At 54.8% G+C, this 14,555-nt stretch overlaps 2 protein-coding genes across 2 annotated transcripts in view; one reads left to right on the forward strand and one right to left on the reverse strand.

The window, feature by feature from the left end:
- On the reverse strand, positions 1 to 7,388 carry CDC42EP1 (CDC42 effector protein 1). The gene is made up of 3 exons (XM_010224139.2): positions 7,279 to 7,388; positions 2,468 to 3,530; positions 1 to 1,562 (listed from the first exon to the last, which is right to left on the reverse strand). The coding sequence occupies exons 2-3, from the start codon at positions 2,913 to 2,915 to the stop codon at positions 712 to 714; spliced, it is 1,299 nt and encodes a 432-aa protein (XP_010222441.1). The 5' UTR covers positions 2,916 to 3,530; positions 7,279 to 7,388; the 3' UTR covers positions 1 to 711.
- A 903-nt stretch (positions 7,389 to 8,291) lies between these two features.
- The window catches only part of CARD10 (caspase recruitment domain family member 10), a 33,187-nt gene continuing 26,923 nt past the window's right edge, over positions 8,292 to 14,555 (forward strand). The window contains exon 1 of the mRNA XM_088531855.1: positions 8,292 to 8,329. Within this exon, the coding sequence (XP_088387981.1) occupies positions 8,292 to 8,329 (38 nt within the window). The remainder of the gene's footprint in view (positions 8,330 to 14,555) is intronic.

The raw sequence follows: 14,555 nt of genomic DNA on the forward strand, positions 1-14,555 counted from the left end.
TGGTTGCCCGAGTGGGGGTGAGAGGCAGGAATGTGAGCCGGATTCCAGAGCCTGCTCCAGCCGGCTGGTGCTGCCAGCCTGGGAGCGTCGCATGCGGGTTACTGACTCCTTCAGAGCTGAGACAGCTCCCTGTGGTGCTTTGTCCCAGCATGACTGTCTCGGAGCCCACTTCTGACTCACCGCCTCTCCACGGTTGGGTTTTACGTAGGGGGAACGAGCCCTGTGTCTACAGTCTCTCTGTCTGCTCTCTGTTTATCATCTCTCCCTTTTCCAAGCAAAGTATTTGTTTGCCTAGAGGATGTAGGATGGGGTGGGAAAGGATTCAGGGTTTCTTTGGCTTATTGGAATATTCCTTTGGCATCTAACGACAGCGAGGCCAGGATGGGCAAGGACTGCAAGCATCTGTCTCTGCTACAACAGCCACTGCCCCAGAGGATGCATAGCAGAGGAGAGTGGGTCTTCACGCTAACCCAGCCCTGAGGAGCCCTCCGAGAGATGGACTACCCTCCTCCACCCCTTGTCCCTTCCTGCCCCCCACTGCCCTCAGTTTGGCACATCTCCAGAGGAGCATGACTCAGCCAGGAGTTCGCTCATTGAGTCTGTTGCCAGCTCTCTTATGGAGCTGGCATTTGAAGGAAGGGGATGGGGAGAAGAGTGAAGATCATGGCACTGCTGTCTTTGGAAGGGGGCCTTGATGGGAGGAATGGTTGTTCACACCTTGACTTCGTCATCTTCCTCCTCATCAGCATACTCGAAGGAATTGCTGCGGCCATCCTGGGTGCCAGTGTCCCCTTCTTGCAGGCTCGAGAGCTCATTCTCTTCCTCCTCCTCTTCCTCCTCTTCTTGGTTCCACGGGCCCTCCAGGGACCGGCTCTCTGTTGTCACTTGGGACCGCCACGAGCTGCTGCTGGGGCTCTCCCACAAGGCCTGGGTTCGGGCCTGTTGGGTACCCTTGTCCTTTTCCTCTGAGCTACGCGGGGTGCTCGTCCCACCATAATGGCGAGCCAGGACTTGGGCTGCCCGGTCAAACTCTCCCGCCTCTATGGTGCAGTCATTCCAATGTCCCTGCCACAGGCTCCCTTTGGACACTGCTCCTGACCCCTCTGCCAGCCCCGAAGCCCAGCCAGAGCCCTTAACTTTGTCAGGGTCCTCTCCTATGTGCTCAAGAGCATGTGCCTCTCCATTGGCATGGGCAGTGAGTCCTAGCAGTGAGCTGGTCTTGGACAGGTTAGTTTGCCCAGAGTGGTCCCAGTAGCTGGATACTGCCTTGCCCTCTCCACGGGGCTTGCTTGATCCAGGAGGGTCTTTGTCCTCAGTTTCCTCACCATGCAGGAGAACGTGCTCACCAGGCAGGTCTTGGCCACCATCCCCTGCCTCATTTCCATTGGTTTCAGAGAAGCTCATCACCTGGAGGAGCTCACTCATGAGGGAGGGCCCCAGGTCCAGGCGGAAGGAAAGCAGGGAGTCCGAGTGCGTGAGCTCTGTTTCCCCAGGGAAGGTGCTCTCTTGGGCCTTTTCCAAGCGAGGGACACGAGGGATGGTGCAAAATCCAGACTCCAGCCCTGCAAGGTACAAGAAACAGCTGATGAGAGGAGAGGAGGGGATGGGAGCTCAGCTAAGGCATCACGTCAAGAGGAGGCCTGTCTTAGGTCTTCAGAGGACAAGGGGCAGTGACACTAACTTGGCACATGTCACAGTCCCATCAGTGGCTCTAGCCTGTAAAGGAAAGACAATATTTCATCCCTTACTGTCCCCCCCAGTGCCAAGCTCACCAGATCCAGCAAAGAGAGGGTTCACGGTACTGTACCTCAGGGATTGTTTCCCTATATGCTCATCTCCAAAGCCCAGAGTTTTCAGTTGAGGTTTCAGGGTGGGCACCAGGTTTGGTAACATGCTGGTGGGGGACAAGCCATGCAAGTGGGGCCAGGAGATGGCAGCATTGCCTCAGCTTGCCTTTTCCTTGGACCCAGTCATGTCCACACGCTGTCACAGGTACCCTCAGACCCTCCCGAAACCCTCTGCGTAAGACCTTCCTCCTCGGAGAAAAGCTGAGCCACAACCTACTGTTCTGAGGCCAGAATAGCCATCCTGCTGATCCATCCCACCATTCCTGCAAGCCTTGCTCAAAGGGCCCTCCTGAACCACAGTCAGCAGGGAGGGATGTGGGCCCACAGAGGAGGAATGGACTGGGACCCATGAGGGACATGTGGTGATGGAGGGGTTGGTAGGTTATGGGTACGCCTGTAACAGCCCCGCCTTGCCCCACTGTCCCGGCACCTGCTTGATGTGCCCATGGAGGCTGCCAATGAGAAAGGCATAGGACTAGAGGAATGAGAGACCCTAAGGGTGATGGTTGTCCCCTAGCTGGGAAACTGAGGCAATGCTAGAGAAGAGATGCAGAAGAAATGCAGTGCCTCAGAGTTAGTTCCCTAGCTGGCATCGCACCCCTGCCAAGTGCTTCACTCACCATAGGCCTGGTGTGTTTTGGAGAAGCTGTTGGAAGCACTTTTGAAGGAGAACTTGCTGGTCAAGCTACTCCCGCCGTTGCTGCCCCCATCGTACATGCCCTCATTGAGCTGCGGCAATGACACGGCGTTCTTGATGATAGGTGAGACAAGTGGCGGTGGAGGCGACGGCTCCGCTTGGCTCACGCTGCCCCGGCTCCTCAGTGGTGTCCGGCGGACGTGCCTCAGGGTCCGGACGAAGAAGTTGTTGGCCTTGGCTGTGTCAGGCCCACCATGGTTGCTGAGGAAGGAGGTGTCCCCGAAGACGTCTCCACCGCGTCCCACGTGCATGGTGTGCCGGAAGTCCCCCAGTGGAGGGCTGATCATATCTGGGGTCAGCTCTGCCTTCATCCGCCGCTTGCCATGGGAGCCTGACACCCAGCTGATCACGGGGAGCTTTCCGAGGCTCATAGTGCGCCCTGTCGCGTCCGCACACCTACACCTTTAAAAGTCCAAGAGACTCTCCTTCACTGGGCCTCCAAACCAGGGTGACCTGTCACATCCCTGGACTCCCCATCACTCTTGCTTCTGCCCCTGCTGCTCTCTGGGGCCCGGAGGCACGGCCCACGTTATGGTCCCTTGGCTTAAGAGTAGCTGGTGAGAATCTTGCCTATCTCCCTGTTTCTTTGCACTGTTACACTCATGAAATTACGCACAGAGTGAATTTGTCCCAGACCTGTTGGCTGCCAGAAGCTGTCTCAGTTGAGTGGCACAGGGGACTTCTGGCTGCTCTTCCCAAGAGCAAAAGGCAGAGGTGAGTCTTATTTTCTTGCCTTCACCTCACTGATGAGGATGGCAGTGCGAAGGTATCTCAGAAGGGTCTGCGGTCACCCCAGGTGCTGCTTTTGCTGCCGGAAGCTGTGTCTGGCTGGCAGTGGGTTTAAGGCTAATCCAGTCTCCCGTCTTCTTCCGCCTGTGCCTCCTCCTGCTGGGAGAGTGGGAGATGGTTCACAGATGGGGCAGCAGGTCACAGGAGCTGGAGTGCAGGGACAGCAGGACAACTGCCTTGATCGCCTTGTAAGCAGCCTGAACAAGACAAAAGGAAAGGTGAAGCCCCGGTGAGGATTTTCATAATTGTGCTGCCTGCGGGAGAGGTGTACTTCAGAGACTGGCTGTGCTGGGTGGTCCTGAAAGCAGTGGGGTTAAAGCTAGTGCACGTGTCTTCTCCAAATCATCCCCGCCCCTACCTCTCAGACCCCTTGGCTCTGCCCATGGCTCAGACCTTAGCTGAAATCCGGTTCCTAGATGGCACCACCTCCCAGGCAGGCAGGGGCCTTGCCCTGCCCAGCTGCGTGTGCTCCCAGAATGGAAAACCTCTCCCTCATTTTTGCTATTCAGACGAACCCTTCAGGAGAGGGTGAGGCCTGGGGACCCAGCAGTTTTCAGGGAGGAGGGGTGGTGGGAGGGGAAATGCAATATTTGTATATTGGTTTGTTTGTCCTTCTTTAACTCTCTCCCTTGCCAGATCCCTAAGTGCTTGGCAAACTTTGCCAGAACTTGAATGCAGCAGCACGGAGTTGGAGGCTGAGGTGTAACAGGGCAGGCAGCGGAGAGCAGCAGGCTGCTTTTCAGACAGGGAAACTGAGGCATGCCAAAGGGAAGTGGATTGCTCAAGAGTGAGTGGGTCAGGTCCCTGTGCTCAGGCAGGTCTGGGAGACAGCAGCACGGAAGGACAAACATGCAAGCAGTGGCTAGGCATGCAACAGCAGGGCAATGACCGGATGGCTACATACTCTCTCTGCTGGAAAGGGTCATCGGGGAGGACACTCACATCAGCAGAGCCCAGGGTGGTGTGCATGGAAAAAGGGAGAAAGGGGGAGCTGGAAAGGAGAGAATTATCTCCTCGGGATTTGGGGCGCTTCAACATGTCAGTCAGGTCTCCTTCCTGGGCATGAATTTGACACTGAAGGAAGCAAGTCAATGGGTCACTGGAGGCGGTGGGGGCACCTTCCTCCCCAGGCTCAGCTTCTTGCAGAGCCTCAAGCTGGGGGAACAGGATGGAACTGGGTCCTTTCAGCATGGCTAGTTGTTGAAAGCAGCATGCAAAGAGGAGATGTATGAACCTAACATCTATTGATCTCTTGCTGGAGGCACCCTGGCCACATGGCTCCATCCATCCCTATACCGCCTCATTCTCCTGGGTGTTCATGGGTCACCTTGAAGTGGGTGGCCAGTGCCAGGGAGAGCAAAGCTTCTGGCAAGGGGCAGCCCTGGGCGTTGCACAGCTTTCTTGGCTGGCTGCACGAGTTTTGCCTTGCCCTGTCCTTGTTTGTTCACCCAGGGCCCCTCTTATCTGCCAGGGGTTAATGCCTGGGGGAGGGAAAACAAACCTCCCCTCGTGGCTCTGGGCACCATTGGTTGCCTCTCTCCCTGGCGGGGGAGTAGAGGGACAGTGGCAGTTTTGTTTCCTGCTGGCCTTTACCTCCCTGGCTCGTAGTGCCTCATTCTGCCTCCTGCACATGGAGGCTGTGTGTCCTTCCTTGAGGCCAGGATGGGCCACACACCTGGCAAATTTGGCATGGAGGGGCCAAATGGGAGAAGATTCCTCTCTCTGGCATAAGCCCACCCATATCCTCTGGCCATGGCTCTGCTGGCACTCAAGGAAAGCAATTGGTGTGGGCCCTGTTGTCCCCCTGCAGCATAGCTAGGGTTTCAGAGTCATATGAAAAGTGACCTTATTTTGAGCCTGCCCTTGAGTTTCCTAGGAAGGTATGCAAACCTGCAAGAAGATCTAATGTGAGTTACAACCCTTATTTCCCTGTTTTCCACTCCCTCCATACATGGACCCATTGCAAAACCAGAAGTGGGCACAGTGCCCTTCAGCAGTGATGTCTGCATGACGTGGAGCACATGCTGTGCTGGAGCAAAGCCAAGGAGAGGGAAAAGCCACCCTGGGCCTCTGAAAAGCTGAGAGGGGGGGTCCTTTCAGAATGGCTAGTTGACCCCCAGCCCAGGGACGGGGTGGGAAGGTGAGCAAAAGCAGAGTGCTAGATAAGAGGCCTACCCTCCTCCACACTCCCTGCCTGGTGAACCTACCGAAGGAAGACATGGGAGGAAGAAAGTGTTTCTCTCTATTTACCTGTCCGCTGGCCTTGACAGGGACACAGGCTGTGCCTTCTTGGCACTCAGCTGTCCCTGGCTGCTTCCCAGGCAGCAGGCGCTGCCTTCTCCTGCAACAGGAGAGGGAGGGAGGCAGCTGGTGCCAAACCGTACCTGGACAGCAGGTTTCTGGTAGGCCTGCTCGGCTTCTTCTACCTCCAGTCCCCTCTTTTCTCTTCCCCTCCTTCCTCTGCCTCTGGTGCGTGTCCAGCTCAGCTGCGCCCAAAGCCAGGACAGGCCCTTTGAGCCCTGCCCTCCCTCCGGCTTCCCTCGCTCTGCCCAAGCGGATCCCTTCATGCCAGAGAAACTCGTGATTCTCAGGGCAAAGTGTCACCCGTGCGCTCCTCTCCTCCGGCGGGCAAGGAGACCCTGTGTCCGCCCGTCCGGCCGCCTGCCGGATGCGCAGCACTTCCATCCGGCAGCCTGCCATGTTTGCCAGCCTCGGCTGTGGGAAGCTCCGAGCCGTTCCTCAGCTCTCTTTCCCCAGCGTCCCCTCGCCCCTTCTCGCCTGCCCTGGGAAGCCCTCTTCCCTCCAAGGCAAGCTGCTAAAGGGCTGTCGGCACCTCCTCCTCCTCCCGCTCTGGCCTCCCCCATTTCCCCCACTGAGTTCAGCTGGTTTCCACGGGTTTCCCAGTCGCTGGGAATGGCCAGAGCTGCTCTGCTTGCTGGGAAGAGCGGAAACCAGAAAGGGGAAAAATAATCCAGATGTCTAGTTGGCTGGAGCTGCTGAAACCAGCCTCTTCCCCCTCCTTCTCCCCTTATACCCCCCTCCCTGGGGGACATGCTCCAAGGAGGGAGAGGAGATATCTGGGGTGGTCTCTACTGGGGGAAGAGTGGGCGCAAATTGCTCTGGGCAGGCAGGAAAGCTTTCCCAGCCTTTCCAAGCACTGAAAAAACAACTTCTTCCTGAAGCAAGAGAAGCAGAGCCTGCACAATTGGGGCCACTTTGTTCTGGGATGGGGAAAGCCAGCAGGGACAGGGTTTTGGGGACGGAACCATGCGACTGGGGAAGGGAAATGGGTTTGGCTGGCCAGGCTGGGCCTTTTCCAGCTCCTCTGGAGCAATGCCGGGCAGTAGGCGGACAAGCTTGAGTCTGACTCCCGCGCTGCCTGCTGCTATATATATATCTCCCTGTATAACAAGGGTGTTTTTCCCGAACAGACACACTTGGACTTGGAGGAAGGCTGGTGGCCAAACACAGTTTCCAGCCATCCCCTCCCTACACCCCCTGCCCAGAACTGCTCACTTTCTTGCTCAGAAAACAAACAAACAAGCAAACAAAATGAGTCTCTGAGAGCCTGCGGGGCTTCACGAGATATTCAGAGCTGAGGGTAAAAGGGGTCAGCCAGCGGGGGTGACTTACTGCTTTCCTAGCTCTGGGGGCACTTCCTTGGGGCACCCTTCCTGCCCTATGTTTTTGTTCTCTCCCCTGATCTCTCTCCCTTTTCTTTGCTCCATCTTTCCATTCGTCTTGTCTTCATTTCCTGTTGCATTCCCGTCTTCTCCCCTTCTTTTGCTACATCCTCCCCGTCTCCATCGTCTTGCCACCCCTCCCAGTTCTCCCACCCCTTCAGTCCCTCTCTTGCCACCCTCTCCGAACTTTTCCTTCTATTCCGAAACATCTCTCCCCTCAACAAGCCCTACACGCACAGGAATAAAAACTTTCAGGACTTACCTCTTAAGAAGTGGAGCTTGTTTTTTTTGGCCTCTAGCAGAAAAGTTTGGAGACGCTCCCGAAGTGCCCCTTCGGCCTGCTCCGAGGGCTATCAGTGCCGCATCCCTGAGGAGGGGATGAGGGGAGGCATACCCCCCCTTTTCCCACGGCTTTCCCCCCAACACAGGCTGCCCAGGCTGCTCTTTTGGCTGCTGTGCATAACACACTGGTGCCAGTGGAGAGAGGGAGTGAGGCTGGCGGGGAGGGGATGAGGGAAGGAGGGGGCGGGCTGCAGCGCCGCTGAACCAATCCTCGCTAACCCTAATCACTCTTTGCCTCAGCAGCGAGACCAGAGAAAATGAGATTTATTCCAACTATCCAGGACAGAAAACTTCAGGAACTTCTGTGCCTCCCCCTTCTTCCCTAGTACCATTTCCTTTCCTGTGGGATCAGACTCTAAGTCGCCTGTGAAGAAGCCTAGATTCACTGAATTTGTGGGAAGGGGAAAGCCCAGCTCTTCAGCAGACCTGATTAAGGAAACTTGTCTGGGGGACAAAAGAAAGGAATTTGTCCCCTGTGTGTGAAAGCCCTCATGTGTCACCTGTGTCATCCCAGCCCCTGATGAATGCCAAGTCCTCTATGCACTCAATACAGTGCCACCAACCAGGAATGAGGAGAGGGGCCCTTGGTCTGGGGGTCTGACTCATGTCAGGACCTGTGGGAAGAGTTGGTTTGAGTGTTGGCTGGTTAAGAGCCTCACTGAATCTGCGTGGGCCAGGACAAGTGTGACAGGGCTAGGACAAGCATTACAGAGTCAGGACAAGCGTTATGTCAGCAGTGCTATTCAGGGCCAGGGTGAGGAGGTACTGCGTAACGTCAAGGAGAGGGGCTGCTTTACAGCACTGGGGCGAGTTTCTGCCAATGCGAGACACACTGCATCTCTCTGGCATTGTGCTTTGATGCTTTGCCCCTTGATGGTCACAGAGTAAAAGACCCCACCGGTCCTGCTGAGGGGCAGTCTCCTAGGGGATACAATGGCCCTGGTCCTGCTGGTGACCCCCATGTCTTTCAGGTGAGTCTCAGTGGTTCTGCTGGGAAGTGCTTCACCCAGACACAAGCGCATATTCACAGCCCTGTGGAGAAGAAGGGAGGCGTCTCAGCTGGAGAAGGCGAGATGAGACTTGTTAGGCAGGGCTAAGCAGGGCCTGGCTGAAAGGATGACAAGATGTCTGCAGAAGAGATGTCAAAATGGAGCCTGCCCTCTCTAGAGGCTCCGGTGGCCCATACTGGGGTGGCCAGCCAATATGCTGCGTTGGACCGGGCAGGAGGGGCACCATGTGTTAGCACATCCAGCTCGCTAACTTAAGCTCGCTTCTGCAGGGGAGGAGACCATGGCCTCTACCTTCTCCCAGGACCACTGCCCAGCCATCACTTGGGGAAGGACTGCTTTTACTGTAACCTTTCCTGAGACTCTTCCTTTTTTTTCTTTTTCAGGGTTACCTTTCCTAGTAAATAATCCCAGAACAGGATTCTGTAGTGCATTTTGCTTGAGAAAATTAGGAGAAACTTTGTGTTGAAGACAGGCTCAGTACTTTGCACAGGGTGCAGGCAGACAGATGTGATACCCTAGCTATTCCTTAGAGGTTTGTCAGGCAGTAGTAGGTTTTTGACATGTGTTGACCTCAGCCTTGGGCCCTTCCTCTATAAAATGGGATAGTTAAGTTTTCTGCTTTCTTTTGCTGAGACCAGATGCCTTGGGAATGTCATTATCAGCACAAGAGTTACGTGTTTTGGGGGTACTTCTAGTGGGGCTATGCCTCTGAAGGGGAGAGGAGCTCAGTCCTGAGGGGCCTGGGCCATGCTAGCAGTGGGGAAGGGAGAATGTGACATAACCTATATCTTCCCTCCTCGCTGGAGCTATATTAGTCCTCTCTCCCCACGTGCCCACTCAGGAAAACAGCCAGGGTGGTGGAAGAGATGTGGAAAAAACCTTCATGCCTCCTCTTTCCTCAAGCCTGCCAGGGCATCTACCAGCCAAAGGGGCTCCACCTCTCTCTGTTGAGGCTGGTCCCTGCAGACAGATGGGTACCTCTGCCCTCCACCCCCTTCCTGGTTCCCTGCAGCGATGGCTGCAGCAAGGAGTGGAGTCCAGGCGACGGCAGTCTCCTCCGCGGGGGAATGCAGAACAAATCTCTTCCAGATGGGGCAGGGGCCACGCTCCGTTCTGTGAGGGGCGGTCAGCTCTCCACCCCCTCATTCTCCTTGCTCTCTCATCCTGCATCAAAGCATCTGTGAGCTCTGGGCTAGGATGTGCTCCACTTCTATTTCTAGGAAAATGGCTGGAAATCCCCCTCTTCTGCACCCCTCCTCGCAGCCATACCACTGCAGCTGTGATTTTGTCCTTTTCAGGCTGGCAATGAAGTGCTTTTTCCAGACTTTAGAGACCTCCAGAGTACATGCTGGCTCTGGGACTCAGTACTCATCCTGATCTTCGAATGCCAGGGTACACATACAGGTTTCAGATCCACTACATACTAACATAAATTGCAGCCTAAGATGGGTTGCAACCTCCCTAGACTCCTTCATTTCAGATACAGTTTTCTGGGAAGTGATTGCTCATAATGCTGCCTTACAACCTTCCTCCATGCTGTTTATCTGCCTTGGCTGCTGGGCTTTCCACCTCTAGTACATGCAATGGATCTGGACAGTGCCATGGAGTTACCATTAACAGCTGCGAGTGCCCTGGGCAGAAACTAAATCCTGGATCCATCCGATCCCCATCCCCATCGGGTGCTTGGATACTGCATTTACTCTTAGTAGCCCCTGCCTTTCATCTCTCTCTAACCTCCGGCCCCAGGCAGTTGTTCCAGTTTAGTCCTAATAGAGACTCTGGCTATCAGGCTTATCAAAGGAGAAGCCAAGTTGTCTTGCAGCTTTCAAGGGTGACATTGTTATTTGCTTTGATTCCTACAGCATCAAAGATCAGCTTGGGTAAATTGCCCCCTCTTCCCAGCACTTCCCCCTCAGGCATGAGGCCAAAGCCTTGTGTGCCTTAGTTGTCACTGAGTACAACAGGGAAGGAGAGAGGGAAAGGGAGAGAGAAGGAGAAAGGGAGCTACTAGAGAGCTGAGGCCTCTGCCCTGTATCTCCAGGTGCAGGTGAAGGAGGGAACAACGGACCATCAGGTCATGAAGATGTGCCTTGCTCATTTTGCTTTGGGTTCCCCTCCTGCTTGCAAGCCTGAGGGATTGCAGAGTGATGGATGAAGGAATGGGGTGCAGGACTCCTTTTGCAGAAGAAAATACTGTTTCCTTTCTCCTGTGCTTGAGATGGCTGAGGGTAGGTCATGGGGGAACCCTGCTTGGCAACAAGGTACAAGTCCATGGCTTTCTGTTCCTTGCCAAGCAATGACTGTCAGAGAGTGCTATAAATGTCACCACGCGGCCCCACAGACCTTGATGTTCTGCTTTCTTTCCCCTCTCCCTGTTTCTCTTGGCTATGCTTCTGGTCCCATAAAGGACTTGTCTCAGTTGCCTTTGGCCCACTTTGGTATGGCTGGTTGTTCACACCCCCTCAGAGAGGACTGCAGAGGGGAGTTACAAGGTCCATCAAGGATGGAACTGATGGCACTATTGGGGGTAGCTGGAGAGAAGCAGGGAAGGGAACGGTTTCCCCCCCCCAAAAAAAAAACGGTGCTGGAAGGGTCTGCCTGCAGTTCTTTCACAACCACGATTTGGCCCACACAAAAGCATCCCCAGAAGGGAGCTCTCCCAGAGCAGCGTCCCTACACGGCTCCTGGGGAAGGAGAGCTGGAGGGGAGGGGAAGCAGCAGCAGCAGGGAGAGTGGGGAAGCGGGAAGGGGTGTCTCGCTCAGCACACAAGAAGCAGATATCCTGTTGCTGCCCAGGGTCTCCGGCTCATATTTCCTCATTAACTGGGAGCGCCGCTCGTTTGCGGGTGACTTCCAGATGTTTCCATTCTCCTCACAGTGGCTGCGAGGGTGCATACCACACGGGCTGGGAATTACTGCAGCCAGTGGGATGTAGGCAGCCCCCTGCCACGAGGGGAGGGATGGAAACGCCCCCCTGCTCCACCACGCAACATAGCGTGGCCCCATCCAGATCTGTCCTACCCTACTGCTCTCATATTCCTCTTGCTCACTCCCAGCTCGCGGCCCTTGGCTGCTGCCTCCAGTGTGCAGCTCCCTGCACTAGAGCTGAGCTTTAGGCAGAGCTGGTTTTAAGGGAAAATAAGCAAGCTGGGGTGGTGGCAGGAGGTAAGTTCCCAGAAGACTGCTATGTCATGGACAAGCCCTCCATGGTGTAGGTATGAGAAGTCCACTTTAATTCTGCCCAGTGCTTCCCCAGAATGATACTTGCTCCAGCTTTTGGGGGACTCAGATCACTTTTGCCCTGATTTTCTTCCACCAGGATGATATCTCTGCCTGCAGCATCCCACAGGGTAGATTATGTGGGGCCATATTCAGCCCATTCTCTAGGTTGCGATGCAGGCCCCCCACTCTATACTCACAGCCTCTGCATCGGGCCATAGACGGGGAAATGAAAAATGAGACCTGTGTTGTTCCCTGCAGTCTTGTCTTGCAGTGTCCTTGCTGTGAAGGAAAACATGTTATACTGCAGTGAGCACCACTGTGCAGGCAGCAGGATCAGGTCAGACCCACTGACACGAGAGGGGCTGGGTTGAGTTTCTACGAGCACATTTCTCATTTCGCCACCAATTTTTACAGCTCCCCTCCCTTGAAGTAGTGGGAGGCCAAAGAGATGGTTTTGACCAGGCCCTGCTTGTGGGGTTAGCCAAAGGGGGGGGGGGGGGGGGGAGAAGGGGATGCTTTTCTCCAGGGAGCTGGCCTGGAAAGTCAAAACCTCAGGGTTTGCCAAAGCCTGGGAGGAGGCAGGGATGAATTCCCAAGCCTGCTGGCTCACTGCCTCACTGCCCATCTCCTATCCCAAATGTTTTAATCTTTTCAATTCCTCCGCACAGCCTCCTCCCCTGGGTTTCTCCTTGTATGCTATTCCTGTTTGCAGACTCCATGGATATGTGCTGCCTTACATGTGGTGATGTGTGTTGTGGGAGAGAGGATGGAATGAGAGAGAGCAGGCTTTGAGGGGAGGGCTCAGGGAAGACCCAGATCCATGCTCTACCTCTTAAATTCTCCTGTCACAGAAGACAGGGAAGAGGTGATTGGGGCATTCCTGGGAAAGAAGGCGGGAAGTTGCATAACACAGAAACAATCCAGGAACAGCTGCCTGTGGCCTGGAAACTCATCTATGATTCCAGGTGTTTGAAAAGGCTATATATATATATCTATTATATATACATAATATATGTATGTATATTACTTCTTGAAACCCCCCCAAATGCCACTTAATTCTCTGGTTCCTCATCACAGACCTTAAAGAGATGTAGGAGGTGATGAACTCAGATATCAGTTTTCCTTCTTGCAGGAGCCTGTGGCAAAGCACATCTGTGTAGGTGTGTGGGGGTATTGTGCCCTCCCCAGATATGTTCCCTCAGTAAGATAAGGAGGGGAAGCACTTCTACAGAGAGTAAAGTTTTCTGTGCTGGCTGGGTGGGTGGAGCTGGAATGGAGATTAGGGGGTAGGAAAAAAAGGGGATGGCAAAGATAGGAGGGATGCTCCATGGAGCACAGAGAAAGGGAATTAGGAGCAGGAAACCAGGAGGGGCTCAGGAAGGGCAGAGGATGCAGGGGATGAAGAGTGCCTGGGCTGAGGGAGGAGGGGGAAAGGACAGGCTGAGGGAGCAGCCTGGAGGGCAGAGAGACTGGAACAAAGAGGACAATAGCAGGGCTGGAGAGATAACAGGGTAAGAGTCTGCAGGTAAGACTGGGGAGAAGGGATGTCTGTCTAGGGGCAAGCGGAGGGAAGAAGAATCCTTTCGGAGAAAGAAGGAAATGTGTGACAAGATTGGGGCAGGGGTTTTGAGGAAAAGAGAACCCGAGGGTCCTGAGAGAAGGGAATAGGTTCCAGCATTGGTGTGATGTGGGAGACAGAACCATCAAGGGATGGAGAGGCATGTCCATGGAGCAGAAGGGAAGTGGGGACAAGGAAGGGTGCAATGTGAGGAAACATGGTGGTTTTGTGGGGAGATAGAAAACAAGGGATGGACATGAAGAGAGGAATGATCCATGGGAAGGGAGAGGGACCTCTCTGTGTGACGCTTTTGTGTGGGTCAAGGGGAAGAGGTAAATGACAAGGGAGTGGTTCGAAAGAGGGCCTGGACAACTCTTTTATCTTAATGATTTTGCCTGTCCATCCAGCCTGTGTATTTTTGGCCCACGGAAGGAAGGGGGTGGGATACAGTGGCAGCTAAAAATAGGGGTGTCCCTGCCCATTCCCCCAAGGAGGGCATCCGTCTGTCTGTCTGCCTGTGGGGTTGCTGCGGGATCTGGAGGAGGGGAGCAGACCCAGCCTCCTCCCCAAAGCGTCTGGCTCTGCTTTTGTTTGTCTCTCAGCCCTACGGGGACAGGAAGAGGCCGCAGGGTTGGGAAACAATGGCTCATTCTCTCAGAGTCAGCGCCTGGCGAGGAGCGATAGGGGATGCGGGCCCACGGCCAGAAGGCGGGCACAGCCTCTGAGCACCTTGCCGCGGCCGGAGGAGCTCAACTCCAAAGACATGAAGGGGGAAAGGCTAGGATGACCAGTGGGACATGTGGAGGCCTTCCCTCAGACTATCCCTCTTTCATGCTGCTCCCCTGGCTCCAAAACCAGCTTCTGCATCAGTGTAAGGAGACATCTCCTGCTCCCCTCCCTCCATCGTATGGACACATGGAGGAGATGAGGGAGGCAAGCAGGCAACCCAGCAAGTGGTGAAGGCATCTCCAACCCATCACAGGGAAACCTCTCCCTTCTCAGCCTCTCCTTGAGCCATCTGGTACACTGTGAAACCTGCAGAGATGGTGCCAGACAGGATTTGGCATCCTGCAGTGGAAATGCCTGCAGCTGGAGCCAGTGACGTATTTCCATGGTCAGCACTGGAAGGTGCAGCATGCCTCTCTGTCCCAGCTATTTCCATGCTTGTCAAGGCAGTGCCAGTGCTGGTAGCAGAAAAGAGATTTATTTCCCTGCTCTCTGGGAGATGGACAAGGGGCAAGATGCTTAGGGGTGGGGGGGTGATAAATCCTCTTCTCCTACCTCTTTCTTCTCCAGACTCCCTTTCCTTCTTATAGCACTCTCTCTCCTAGGGACTCTTTGCTCTTGGGGTGTGAGATTTGACAGCCCAGTGCCAGAATTGCCTAAGGCTGTTTATCTCCCAGAGTG

This window comes from Tinamus guttatus, unplaced genomic scaffold, assembly GCF_059628265.1.
Source record: "Tinamus guttatus ecotype Peru unplaced genomic scaffold, ASM5962826v1 Tinamus_guttatus_pri_ptg000439l, whole genome shotgun sequence".
In the NCBI taxonomy this organism is placed as follows: domain Eukaryota; kingdom Metazoa; phylum Chordata; class Aves; order Tinamiformes; family Tinamidae; genus Tinamus; species Tinamus guttatus.